General features: G+C 39.8%; 1 protein-coding gene across 3 annotated transcripts in view; it reads left to right on the top strand.

Annotated features, from left to right (window-relative positions):
• The window catches only part of ESCO1 (establishment of sister chromatid cohesion N-acetyltransferase 1), a 33943-nt gene extending 20996 nt beyond the window's left edge, over nucleotides 1–12947 (top strand). Inside the window, exons 9-13 of one of the 3 annotated variants that reach the window (XR_012659178.1) lie at nucleotides 5069–5191; nucleotides 5787–5876; nucleotides 8286–8429; nucleotides 9346–9533; nucleotides 11982–12947. Coding sequence is in view for 2 of the 3 variants with exons in the window: in XM_075084804.1 (XP_074940905.1) it covers nucleotides 5787–5876; nucleotides 8286–8429; nucleotides 9346–9533; nucleotides 11982–12129 (570 nt within the window). In the remaining variant the exon portion in view is untranslated. The remainder of the gene's footprint in view (nucleotides 1–5068; nucleotides 5192–5786; nucleotides 5877–8285; nucleotides 8430–9345; nucleotides 9534–11981) is intronic. The other 2 variants (XM_075084804.1, XM_075084805.1) reach the window with 2 other exon arrangements.
• The last annotated feature ends 297 nt before the right edge of the window (nucleotides 12948–13244 follow it).

Here is a 13244-nt window from a genome sequence, read left to right as displayed (position 1 = left end):
TTGACTCTCTGTTTTTTGCATGGGTAACTTTTGCCATGCTAAATAGGTAAGGCTTTACCACTAGTCATTTGACCCATAGTCAGTGGTTCTTGGTTCAGGGTATTGTGGTAATGTCCACGACAGAAACATCCTCATCTCCTCTTAGAAAATAATTTGAACTTTAGGTAAGCCTTCTTGCTGGTGAATTAGTACATCAGATCTCTACTTGATAATTCTTAGTCATCCAGAAACACCAGAAGAAAGATTGCTAGTTATCCCAGTTTTTCTAGGAGGTTTCTAGTGGGGATTGTTGGGAGGAAGGCTTGGAGGTGTGATATGCTTGGTTTCTAGATATTTGTATGTAGTTACTGTGTTGAAATTATAACTACCTTCCTTTCCCTGACAGAAAGTGTTAACTGGACAGTAGCATCATGGGATTAAAAACATTGTACTAGAGAAAGCCATGGTAACTTCTTGGTTAGACTTTCTGGTCCAGGAACATCTGGTCTTGTTGACCGTGGTATGTTACTTTATTAGCTCTCCAGATATTCTTTTTAATTTAGTTAATGTATTTGGCATTATTGTTGAGTTGGAGACCATTCTAAGGTACATTAGAGGCATTTTTCATTCTCTTGTCATTCTCATTCTTCATGCCGTATGATGCATCCCCAGTCTGACTTGAGAAGACTTCTCAGTTTTTCTTCCTTTTGAGTGTCTCTGTTACATGCTTAGTAGTTCTACTGATGATTCATTTCACAGAATCACAAAAAGAAAGCCTATATACACTACCATGCTAGAGCTTCTTGTTGGGAACTGTGAAAATGGACTTTAGTGTCTTGCCCACCTGCATGCAGCCACTTTGTGGTTTGCTTGTTTTTTTAAAGTGCTGAGTAGTGGGAAGATAGTTTGCATTCAAATAATAAATTATTTACCATCTTCAAAATATAATTTTTCTTAAGGCTTGTCTTGTTTCTTCTAGAAAAAATTTATTTTTAGGTCTCTAGAAATTCTGTGATGCCCCCAGAAGTAGGACAGGCTAACAAGGAGAATGGTATTGGGATACTTGTTTTGTCATGGGTGGCTGATAGAGACAGTAAGACAATTGCAGGCCTTGTGTGGAGGAAGTTTGTCAAGCTTAGTGATACTTTCTGCATTTGGGAACAGAAGATTGGCAAGGACTGATATGGGTTTTCTGAAGGGTGCCATTTGCTGTTACTAGGAGCGTGCAAATTGAATAAGCGAGACGGTAAGGTGGTCAAGGATAGTACCGGAGGAGGAACAGATTAGCGTGGGAGATGTCCCCTACTGCAGACAAATGTCGGAATCTGTCTCACTATCCTTCTGGTTTCAGACATCTGAAAGTCTCCAGAAAAAATATGCCATTCTAGCACGTGTGTATTGACATCAAGTGTTAACTCCAGTGGGATGGATGATGTTGTGGGATGGATATGTGGTTCAGTTTTATAAAACCCTCTAGCTGTTATACCACACAGTATCAGTGGTGTATCCTCTCTGTGATGCCACATAGTATCAATTTAGTGTTTCTGCAGGTTTTTTTTTCTGAGAGCAAAACATTCTTTTCAATGATGTTCTTAAGTTGCAAAGCCAAAATTTCTCAGTTAGGAAATGCCTATGGATTCAGGTGCCTGATTTGAATGAAGTTAAGCTGTTTGTATTTCAAGCTCATCCTCTTAGTTGAGAATATCTTGAGCTGAAGACAGTGGAAGCTGTTATTTGGGCTAAAGTCTAATCTGATAAGTTTTAAATAGGTATTCTGCTGTGTTTGCACCCAAGCCACCTGTGAGGTTCTTACAATTTTCAGATTAAAACAAACAGAAAAAGCAACATTTGACTTCTTGGAACATGAGGTTAATAGACTATTGGGATTGTAGATGATGATGAACTTCATGTCATCTTAGAAAGATTTCATTATTGTCTTGATTTGCATTCATTCCAAAAGTGACACATCTGTGCAATATAAAACTTAATAATATTTCAAATAAATTTCTTACCATTAGTTATTGTCTGTAAGAATCTTAGTTTTAACAGAGGGTGGTATTTAATAGTTACATCCAAGGATCTTAATGTGTTCTACAGTCAAAACCTCATTCTCCGTATTACACTTGTGGGAAAAAGAGGCAGAATATCTGTGACTTGGTGAAGGAGTTGGGAAGAAGAATGCAGTAGACCATTTCTTGGCTACAAATTATCAAGCATAAAAGGGCACAAAACTTTGTATTAAACTTGATTGTTGGGAAAATTTCACATGTGAAAGAATTCTACAGTATTAACGACATTTTTGAGTAAAAAATGGTATAAGAAAAAAACACCACCGATTTTCATCTATTTGTATTCGTTTGGGAAGTAGGGAGTACAGACAAGCCAGAACTGACATGCATAGAAAAATACCAGGTTTGCTGTGCCATTTCCTACTCTTACATAAGAACTTTTAAAACATGAGGAAATGCATGGAAAGCAGTCTGTTCTGTCCTCTAACTTACCCTTTCAAAGGCAAATCTACTTTAGATACGATTTTAAACTATAAGCAGAACACAGTTCATGTGAAACTGAGTGCCAAACGTTTCAGTTACTGTGCTGTTAAGTTGGAGCCATTGTTCCAACTGTATTCTACATCCTTCATTATATACATGTATAATACCTAGTGAAAGCAATGTACAACACTGTGTAGTTGTGATTACTGTCCGTACTATTTCATGTTGGGTAGCAGCTGCTTGTCTGTATTGCACTTTTTTGCGTTATTTCTTTCTTTTGTAAGTCTATTGTCCTTGCACCTTAATAAGCAAGCAGAAGCAATCTTTAATCTTGTTTGAATTAGGAGGAAAAGTTAGAGGTAGATTAAAAATGAGTTAACTCTTTATCGCAGAATTTCCTTATGTTCTTAAACTATTAAAAAATACCTGTAGGATAAATAGCTGTAACGGGGGGGGGGGTGTGGGGGGGGTGGTGTTACAATAGTTACTACGCTCCAGTGGGGCTGTGTACAGCACCAGGCTGCCCGGCTGTGGTGAGGCTCTATGTGCCTTGCTGCTGCTAGCTGTAGGTAATCTGTTGCTGACAATAGACTTCCAGTATAAGGGAGCAGTGGTGTAATCATGTTCTTTTACTCCAGGCCTTGCAGAACATTGCATTTGGTCATCACAAGCAACATGTATCAATGCTTGGGCATCTCATTCAACAGTAAATAAGTCTTAATGCCCTAAAGGAACATCAGTTAAAAGGAAAGAAAAAGCAAATTTTCTGACATTACAGAAGAATATTATAAAGTATATTGGAGACAAAATGCTTTTGGTTCTTACTGTAGGTGTCAGGTATACTACAGTTAGAGATGGCAAGGTACTCTTGCCATCTGCTTGTAAAGGAGCACTCTTTTAGTTTTCTGTGATTGAAACAAAATACAACAATCTGCAAGGTGTTAAAATAGTGCAGTTTTGTTAAGGAAAAAACCCAACAAACCACCAACACAAAACCACAAACACGTTAGTAAGTGTGTTAAGGGAAATCATCTTCAGACCACATGCAAGATACTGGTACTAAAGCATATTTTGTGTGGATATCTAGTCCCAGCTGAACCTACAGCACATTTTCCGTAACAGATTTAATGTTAGAATATAAAACAGCTGTGACCCACCTTGTGCATTAGTTCCATTCGGTTTGAAGGAAGCACAGTTCATTCCTTACTAAGACCGAATAATAAGGGTACTGAAGATGTGGGTGCTTATGTGAAATGTTAGTTTTTCGTTTCAGAATTGTTAGAGCTGCTTCAATAGCAAAGGAATATTACTTTAAAATGTCATCTCAGACATAAACCAAATGAACTAGAAATCTTGGATGAGCTTAGGGTTTGCAAAAACACTTTGGTAAGCTTCAGCTAAAAGATACATTTCTTAATAAACTCCGATTTATTCCAACTTCAATTTAGAAATTACCTCTCCTGTGAATGTGATCAGTCCCCATATTATACAAATCACTTAAGATTAATAGGTGGACAATGAAAATACTGAGTTCTAAGTTTTAGAGAGTCAATTCTTGCATTTTTTGAATTATTTTTTAGACTTCTGCTAATACACTGTTGCTTAAAACTGTAACAGCAGTAAGCCATTCAGAAATGTTTTGTTCCGTCATATTTCATTTTGTTGGAAATACCTGGCTATTAGGTTAACAGAATACCTTAACCTAAAACTTAGGGTTGAATTTTCTGCATTAGGCCTGCAGCATTCTGGATGCTGTAATGGTAGGATTATCAAACATGATATATTTTTCTGTTGAGTGATGGTCATGGTTGGCCTAAAATAGGCTATAGAAAGCTTTTCAGGGCAAACAGGTAGCCAAAAGGTAAAAAATGGAGAGAGGATGGTGCTTGAGGTGGGAGACTGAATTTTTGGACACCTTTTCTAACAGTCTCAAAAGGCATGTCACAATTCCACAAACTGCACTTTTCTGCTTTCCTAAATATTGTGGCACTGCTGTTTACTGCCATTTTCATTCAGACCATAATGTATGTAAATTCAAATAGGATCTTCATTCGTGTTGGTATTTAGTGCAACTACTATGGAGAAGAAAAGCAGGCAGGATTGAAATGGTGTCTGTGTTGCAACTATTGCCATGCTGGGTGCTAAACTCATACTTAAATAGTTCCAGGGCTACCAGCAAGTAGATAAATTTCTAAAATACTTCTCTTCGTGCCTTTTTTGGGGATAAGGGAGTAAAATCGGCATGAGTAAAATGAGATACAGATCAAGTATTATAACACTTAAGTTTGTCATTTTTTTGGTGGTAGCATCTGTGGCATTCATTCAGTGCCAAATTCCATTGTTTGGTTTTTAGTTGAACGTTATTTTATGGGAAGGTACAGATTTCAATGAGAATTATTCCATCAATATTGTTTCTTCAAAGGCTTTTTTATTTGAAGTTGCTTTCCGACAGACTTGTAGAGCAGCCTTTTTAGTGGCTGAAGTTACTTCTGCATTCAGTATTTTTAGGTCCCATCAAAGCAACTTGAATTCTAATATCTACCAGTCCCATCTTACTAGATTTAAGTGGCTTTTTTGTTTTGTTTTTTTCCATGCAGGTACTGCTCATTATTCACCACGAGTGTGGATCTGAAGAAGAGTTAATTACCTCTATTTTTTTGAGTATGTTTATACTTCAGATACACACAACGTAGCCTCCTTCCCCATTAGATTCTTAGAAGGTAGTTATAAAATTTTTTCTAGTATCCTTCTTGTGGCTTTAACAGTTATGATCAGTAACAAAATAAACTATTCCTTACATTTTGGGCAACTGCATGCCAATCAGTTCACTTAGAACCTCCTGGAGGTCTTTCGCATGCCAAACTTTAAAACTGAGTGTGTATTTGTGGAGGTAACTATGTTAAAAAGAAATCTTTTATTAAAACTTAGGGCTTTTCCCATTCACTGGACTTCGGAAAATAAGTATTACATAGGTTTGGAAATCAGTTATGTGAGTTGAGTTTGCTACTTCTATTTTAAAATTCAGTTTGCACTGCAGTCCTGGGGGAAAAAAATCTAGTTGGGAAATTATAAGACACTTTCACAAATTGTTTCTAGACATAGTTAGGCTATTGTATAAGTCACTGTATAAATAAGATCATATTGTATCTGTTGTGCTCCTTTTAAAAAGCTAGCTGAAGTTTCCTTCTCTAGCAAAGCAACTGCTAAATAGTGTGAAGTCTCTGCATAGGTTCAGTGTCTAGAACAATGATGTGCTATTTCTGTTTGTAAAAGTATGTCTTGTGTATGGTTTAGATAAGTGTTTGTTTTATTTAGGGTTGGAAAAAGGAGAGAATTTTGGCTGAATATCCTGATGGAAAGATAATAATGGTTCTTCCTGATGACCCAAAGTATGCGCTTAAAAAGGTATGGTGAAAAGGACTGGACTTACCTGTATCTTACTTTGTTTGATATTTCAGTATAAGTAATGAGAAAGTTCATAGAAAGTCTGTATAATCTATGTGCGAGCAGTTGAAGTTGGAATCAAAATGGCAGTGGTTCTGTAGCTTTTTCCACAAACGGTCAGACACTCTTACGCACTGCTGCTCTCTTCATAGAGAGCATGGGTCTGAGCAGGGGTGGGAACAGCATCATCCAACAGAGTTTTTTTTTAAAAAACTTTTTTTTAATATACTTGCTGAATGTCTGCCAGATATGTTATATAATACGAACTTCCTTCTGTATTTTTAAAAACTGAAATCTATCGACGTTGTTACATGGCATGAATGTGGCACCATTCTCTAAACAATTTTTGGATAAAAACAGATTTAGGTGGAGAGTGGCCTCAAAGTCATCTAGTCCGTTCCCATGTCCAGAGCAGGATCAGCTCTGGTTATGATGCATCTGACAACTTTCTAGAACTTCTACCACTGGAGGTTTTTCTAACCTCTCCAGACTCTGTTACAGTGCTTCACTGTCCATAACCATAGAGTATTTTCCCTAAACGTCCAACAGAATCTCCATACTGAAATTTAAGCTTATTAGTGTAAATCATACTGCTATAGCTGTAGAAAACATCCTTTTTCTCCTCTTTGCCACAGTTTTTTTTTTTTGTGCCTGAACAAACTCTGATTGTTTTGCTTTAAAATGATTGACAGGATGTGCTGCTTTTTAGTTTATACACCTAAATAATGTTTCATAGACCTCTGATCATTGTCTTGCTCTCCTCCAGATTATTGCCATTTGTGCCATGCCTTGTATCTCTCTTGAAACTCTTTATCTAAAACTGGGCACAGTACTCTAGGGGAGGCCTAGAGCCGCAGGGTACTTCGGTGTCTTGCTGGCTGGCCTGTGTTCATACATCTTAATATGTTGTTACATATGTTTTTTCAGTAGCATGGCATTGATTCTGTTTAGCTGGGGATTTGCTAAAAGTACTAATAGCGGTACTGTAAAGAAGTACCTACGGCAGGATCATGGAATGGTTAAGGTTTGAAGGGACCTTTGGGGGCTGAACTGATGCCCAAGATGGCTCTTTCTGATGGTGTGACTGTAGTGGGTTTCCTTTAGCCTAACATAGAATTTTTTAAGTTACTGAACTGAAAAGAAGCTACAAATTTTCTTTTTACAATACTTAATCAGGTAAGTTTATTAAGTTTTGTTTCTCTGGGGGTATTATCTTTATTTTAGTGCATTTGTTGCACATTCATTTTTTACTAAAATGGCTGAAGAAACAAATTACTTAAAATACTTAAGTGGTGCAGAAGAAAGGAAGACTATAGCAAATGAACTCCAGGATAGAGTTCTCTGGAAGTTCTGTGTGGTTAAAGTTGAGAGGATTGACAGCTGTCACCACTGTGGATGACTGACTTCAAGAATGGTTACTTAATGTTTCACATTAGCTAATGGGACTTGTTGTTAAAAGACTGGTACCTGAAGGTTAGATGAGAAAGTGGAGATACTATGCCTTTTAAAGGTTATTTTAAAAAATAACAATTTTCTTAAACTTTTCATTTGATCAGTACTAACTTCATATATTCATAGCATCAGTAATTCTGGTTTTGCTTTTCTGATGTAACTACAACGTGCATTAAAGAAGCTTACGCCGTTCAATGCTCCACATAGGAAAGGCCACCTTACTTCTGTCCCATAGGAGATGATAGAGGGATGATGTTTAATGCCTGGTTGTAGGCACAAGAATCCCCCAGTAAAACCTCAGCTCATGCATAAGCTTTTGTTTACATTCATGCTGGAGTTTATATATTTCTTCTAAACTCACTGATATTAAACAAAATTTTATTTTTAGTTCCAGTTACTCTTTGCAAGGTTAATGGAAGGGCAGAAAGCTTGAGGAAAGAGACGACAGTATGTGTGCACAAATGCATACATTTCCTAGCTGCCTTGGCACTGTGCTTGCTATCATCCGTTCAGAACCCATGATGGATTAGTTCTTTTAAGACTTCAGAAACAACAGACAGAAAACCTTCAACTAAGCTGGTTCAACTTTTGGCATAGATCTCATTTATTTCTAGAGTATCAGAGCCCACACTGACTATCTGCATTCTCTCTATTAGCCTTTGACTAACTGAAGCCTGGACTTAATGGAGTCTGAGGTAGAGGTCTCTACTTTTCCTATTTCCAGCCGAGTATTATTTAAGGAACATTTATACGGACCGATGTGTTGCAGGTTACTTAGGATAATCCTTAACTTCTGGAATAGCTTTCAATGTTCAGGATACCTTAGTGCATTTTTGCAAATCTGTAATTTTAATGTGATTTTATACAAATGCATGTTTACATGTCTGTCTTATACAGCATTTAAACTTATTTTGACAGGTTGAAGAAATTAGAGAAATGGTAGACAATGACTTGGGATTTCAGCAAGCTCCGCTCATGTGTTACTCTAGAACTAAAACTCTTCTTTTTATTTCTAATGACAAAAAAGTTATCGGCTGTTTAATTGCAGAACATATCCAGTGGGTAAGTGATTGAACTGGAGAAAGGCAATCCGCCTCAGTGCTTAGTGACTGTTCCTCAGGCATCCTGAAACTACAGAATTAGCTCGCAATTTAAGTCTAGCCATGTGGCAAATAAGCGTTCTGTGTATGCCTTCTCCGCAGAGGAGGCAGCTTGTGGTGGGAGGCCATTCTGAAACGTAGTTACTTATTTTTGTATAGCTGACACTGAGCTGAGACACACGGACGGTGTCATACTTGGCTCAGACCTGCTCATCTAAGAATTTGCTGCAGCTGAAGGGTGGAATTTTTCTCCCTGTGCCATTCTTACGCTAGCCCTCACTCTCGTCTTGCTTGTTGACAAGCAGATTCAGCTCCCTGCCCAGCAGAAATCCAACGTGGATGAAAAAGTGGGTACTCTGTAGGATTGAGTTGAGTTGGTGTGGGGTCAAACAGCTCCACAGCAAACAGAAGCAGAGGGCGGCAGAACTGTGCAGCGGAGAGCAGGACCAGAAGTCGTGCTGCCAACTGCAACGCTAAAAACTGATGTCAGAACTTTGCCACATATTCTGTCTCTTCATTTGTAAACCGTGGCGTTTTCTGCCGTCCCTTGGGAGTGGCAGACAAGAAGCAAAACAGTCTTAGTCGAAGTCAGAGAAATTGATGCAAATGCTTTAATACAGGTGGTAGCAAGAATCAGATTATTTGTTGCTGTTATTTTAAGTTGGATAAGCTTCAGGAGGTTTTTTGGTTTAATCTTTTATCATCTGTTCCAATTTTGAAACCGGTAAGAGAAACTGAGACACAAATATGCAGACTTTTTGGTAAGGTATTTTAGCAAGTAAGTATGTTTAACTGAAATAAATTACACAAGAATTACTTTGTTCGGTCATTAGTGACACTTTTATAAAGCGATAAATATTTTTTTACATCACCTGCAGGGATACAGAGTTATAGAAGAGAAGGTTCCAGAAGTCAGTTCAGAAAACGAGAAAGTCATATTTGAGAGACAGAAAGCCTGGTGCTGTTCAACTTCTCCAGAGCCTGCTATTTGTGGGATTAGTCGAATATGGGTATTCAGCATGATGCGTCGAAAGAAGATTGCTTCTCGGATGATAGAGTGTCTTAGGTAATGTAACAAAAGTTCCTCGGTTACCTCTGGTTTAGACAGAACTTGGACCAAGACATTTATTGCTCTGTGTGTCTCAAGTTTGTATTTTTAAGCTGCTGGTGATATCGGGGGTGTAGGTTTGAGCACAGCGGACAGCTGCAGTATAATGGGGAGTTCAGTAACTAATGTCAGTATTCTGCGATGGCTTGTCTGTAACAGAAATCTTTCTGCTGAGTGCAGTAGTCATGAGTCACCCCAGCAGATGGCCAGTGAGCTTGGGTAAATTCCTCTGGGGTAATTGTCAGTGAGGGAAATGAAGACTGTCTTTGGTCAGAGCGTAGGATTGCCCAAGCATTAAGGACTGGGACCTAATCATTGGCCGAATGTCTGTTCCTTAGAGGTAGAAAGGGGGAGAGAACAACTTCCACAGAGCTTTAGTAGCTAGTGATGAGTGTATTCTGTCCATAGAAGTACTCAAACATCCACGCTACTGTTTGGAGATTCAGTGTTTTTAGCATTTGTCTAAACCTTAGGTTTCTTCCAGTGACATTTCCTAGGAGATTAAATGCCTGTTCCGAGTAATGCCAAGAACTACCCAAATCTAATTACTGCTGGGCTGGCAGGTTTGTGCTCAGTGCCTGGCTAGCCCCGTCTTGTTGGAGCTTGTGGCACAGGTACTGGTGTGTCTGCCAATCCTCACCCTCTTGGTGTTGAGAGCGCCTAGCAAAGCTATTCCACTCTGCAGAACGCATCTTGCCTGGCTGGTGGAGCAACTAGGGAGTTCGTATCAGCTCATGTTCTGTATGAACTGTCAACTGTAAAGCTGTATTCAGATAAGCATATGAACTTGATGATTTGGTTATATTTTTGGCTGGTTTTTAATTGTGTATTCAGTAGGTTCCTATGAACTATTTCTAAAGGAAAGATTTCTGCCCCAAAGAGATGCTGGAGATGCTCTCTGAGTTACAGCTCTAAAGGATCTTCAGAATCCATTTTAATGGACCGTTGCAGCTAGCGAGAAGTCTCCGTTTTTCTCCTAGCTGTGCACTGCATCGTACCTTCTGCTGTGCTCTCGTGCTCGTTTGGCCTTCCGTTAGCTCCTTGCTGCGCTAGCAGAAAACACGCTCACCAAAAGGAGCGTTGCATTGTTCTGGTGCTCGGTTGGTTTGTAGAAAGGTCTGATGAGCTCTAGAGTTTGTGTAATCAAGGGAGCCCAGAAGGTTGCAAGGGGCAAAGGAAGGGAGCGAGATGTGCTTTTTGATGGCAGTAAGCAGTTAGATCTGCTCGGCTGCCAGTGAAACTTCAACCGAAATGTCTTTCATAGCAACAGGTGGTTTGACCAGGATGATGCTGGTAGCCAGCTAAATCCTGACTTCAAAATGTTGAAGGTATCCTAGCAGACTTTTAAGTCCGTTTTGAGAATGCCTGCCCCAGTGCACTCGAGCTTTCAGAGCTGACCTGGAGTCACAAACACCCAGTCAGGCAGACTTAAGAACCTTGCAAAATCATCTTCCTAAATACACTAAAGAGAAGGGAATAAAGCTGGTAATAATTGAAAAAGATTTTGTTCCTAATGTCTTTCCCTCACGATTTAATGGAGATGTCCCTATGGTTGAAGTTCGTACTTGCTCTGCAAGTACGTGTAAGTTCATTTTATAGGAATAAAAAAACCTTAACTTTAATGGGAGTTTCTTCTGTTTCCACGGATAACCGTTGCCTCCTCCTTCCCCTGATCAAGGTCTGAAGGCCTGAGATCAGTTTTCTAAATTTGCTCACGCAGCCACCCAGAGAAGGACAATGGAATCCCTTGATTCTCTCCTCTCTCTTCAAAGAAAATAAAGTGTACCTAAAATATTTTCATGAAGTTAAGCAGGTTGACTCTTCCTTTTCATACAGTTATTGCTGAAAGTGTATCCCTTACGAGTAACGCCTTGAGGTTGTGTTCTTAGAAGTCCTAGACTGGATGAGAGCACGTCTCGGATTAAATGTCAAATTGTTTTCTCAAACCAGCAACCTGAAATTTCATCGGGTCCTTTCAGCCCCCCCGTCAGCTCCCTACCTTGTTTGCAGCTTATGTTTTCATTCCTAGTGGTTGCAGTCAGAGTCCTCCTCGGAGTCTCTTCTCTGTGAAGAAATAGTTGGAATGAATTCAAACTTTTTAAACTCTGAAATGGAACTCTAGACGCAACTTGCAAGCAATTGCTTGGCACAAACCTTTCTTCTAAAATACCAAAACCTTATAAAAACCCTCCCAGAACAAGTGACCTCCTTGCCATTTGAACGGAGGAGATAGCTCATATAAATAGAGAGCTCCTCCTAATGCAGCTTCTTCCTTTCAAATGTGCATGCCACTTAATTAAGGGTTTGTGGCCTAATAGCGTAAACGTTTTTGCATTTGCATTATTCCCTGAGGGTAACTGTCTCTTTCTTTTTTTTCTTTTTTCCCCGCCTTCCCTTTTTAAACAGGAGCAACTTCATATACGGCTCATACTTAAGTAAAGAAGAAATCGCTTTCTCTGACCCCACTCCGGATGGAAAACTCTTTGCAACGCAGTACTGTGGCACCGGCCAGTTCCTGGTATACAACTTCCTCAACGGGCAGCACCAGACCTAACCGCTCCCGAAGGAATTCCGCTTTCTACTGGGAGACTTCTGCCAAAACCTACGGAGCGGGTGCAGACCTGCAGCAGAAGCCAGGGCCATTTTTATTACAGTGAACTCAGGACTGGTAACAACCGAAAGGTTGTGCTATTTTATTAAAATTGTAAACAATGCAGTAATAGGCTAACTTTGTTTTTTTAAAAGAAAGATATTTTATTAACTTTTTCAAAAGTTTGATTGTATTTTATCTAGTTAGTCATGTTTACATGCAGCAGAAAATTGTTCATAGTGGACTGTAAACTAATGCAAAGACTCTAGTCTCGCTGACGAGTACGGGCTGAAGTTCCTAACGTGGTGATATACCAGTGCGTCTCGGTGCCGTAACGCCCACCTCCCGCCAGCGGCGCGGCGAGGCCGTTATCGTGACGGAGCCCAAGGCTACGCTCGGTTGCCTCGAGGCAAGATGCGTCAGGGCGCACTCGTCGCAGGGGGTAACCCTCACAGGCCCTGCGGTGGCTGCCGGGCGCGTTGTGGGTGGCAGCGGTGCCGGGAAGCTTGTTCTACCCCCACCCCCTTCTCCCCCGATGAGTTGTAGAGGGTTATGGTGGAATGAAACCCCCGAGGACTGGTGTACTCGTTGTCTTTCTTCAAGTACTGTACTGAGTATATACCTTTGTTAGTGGACTTCACTTTGATACTTGTCACTCCTTCATAAATCTCTCCTCTTTTAAAGGGTTTGTATGTTGAAAAACTGCTGTGGCCTTTCTTGATCTGTACATAATGTAGATAGATTAAAAATAAAATACTTGATAGCTTTTTTTTTTAAAGTTACTCTGCATTGATACTAAGTGTGAATGAATTGTTAATGTATTTCCTACTTTTGCATGTGAAGTATTACCGCAGTGCCTAATGGCAGCCCGTGCTTTGAAGCAGCCTCAGGAGAACGCAGTCGCGGCGTTCGTACCCACTTGGGGTCGGGATTCCCTGCGTGACGAAGCATTTGCGTCACGCCCCAGGGCTTGGTGCCCCGGTAGCTCCGGTCAAGACCCTCCTGCTGCAGGGCTCACAGTAAGGTGAGAGGTGATGCCTTCAGCCTCCAGTAGTAGCTTAAAACCTTAACTTAGGACA

Source organism: Phalacrocorax aristotelis, chromosome 2 (genome assembly GCF_949628215.1).
Source record: "Phalacrocorax aristotelis chromosome 2, bGulAri2.1, whole genome shotgun sequence".
Taxonomy (NCBI): Eukaryota; Metazoa; Chordata; class Aves; order Suliformes; family Phalacrocoracidae; genus Phalacrocorax; species Phalacrocorax aristotelis.
This window is presented reverse-complemented; position numbering and strand designations above follow the sequence as displayed.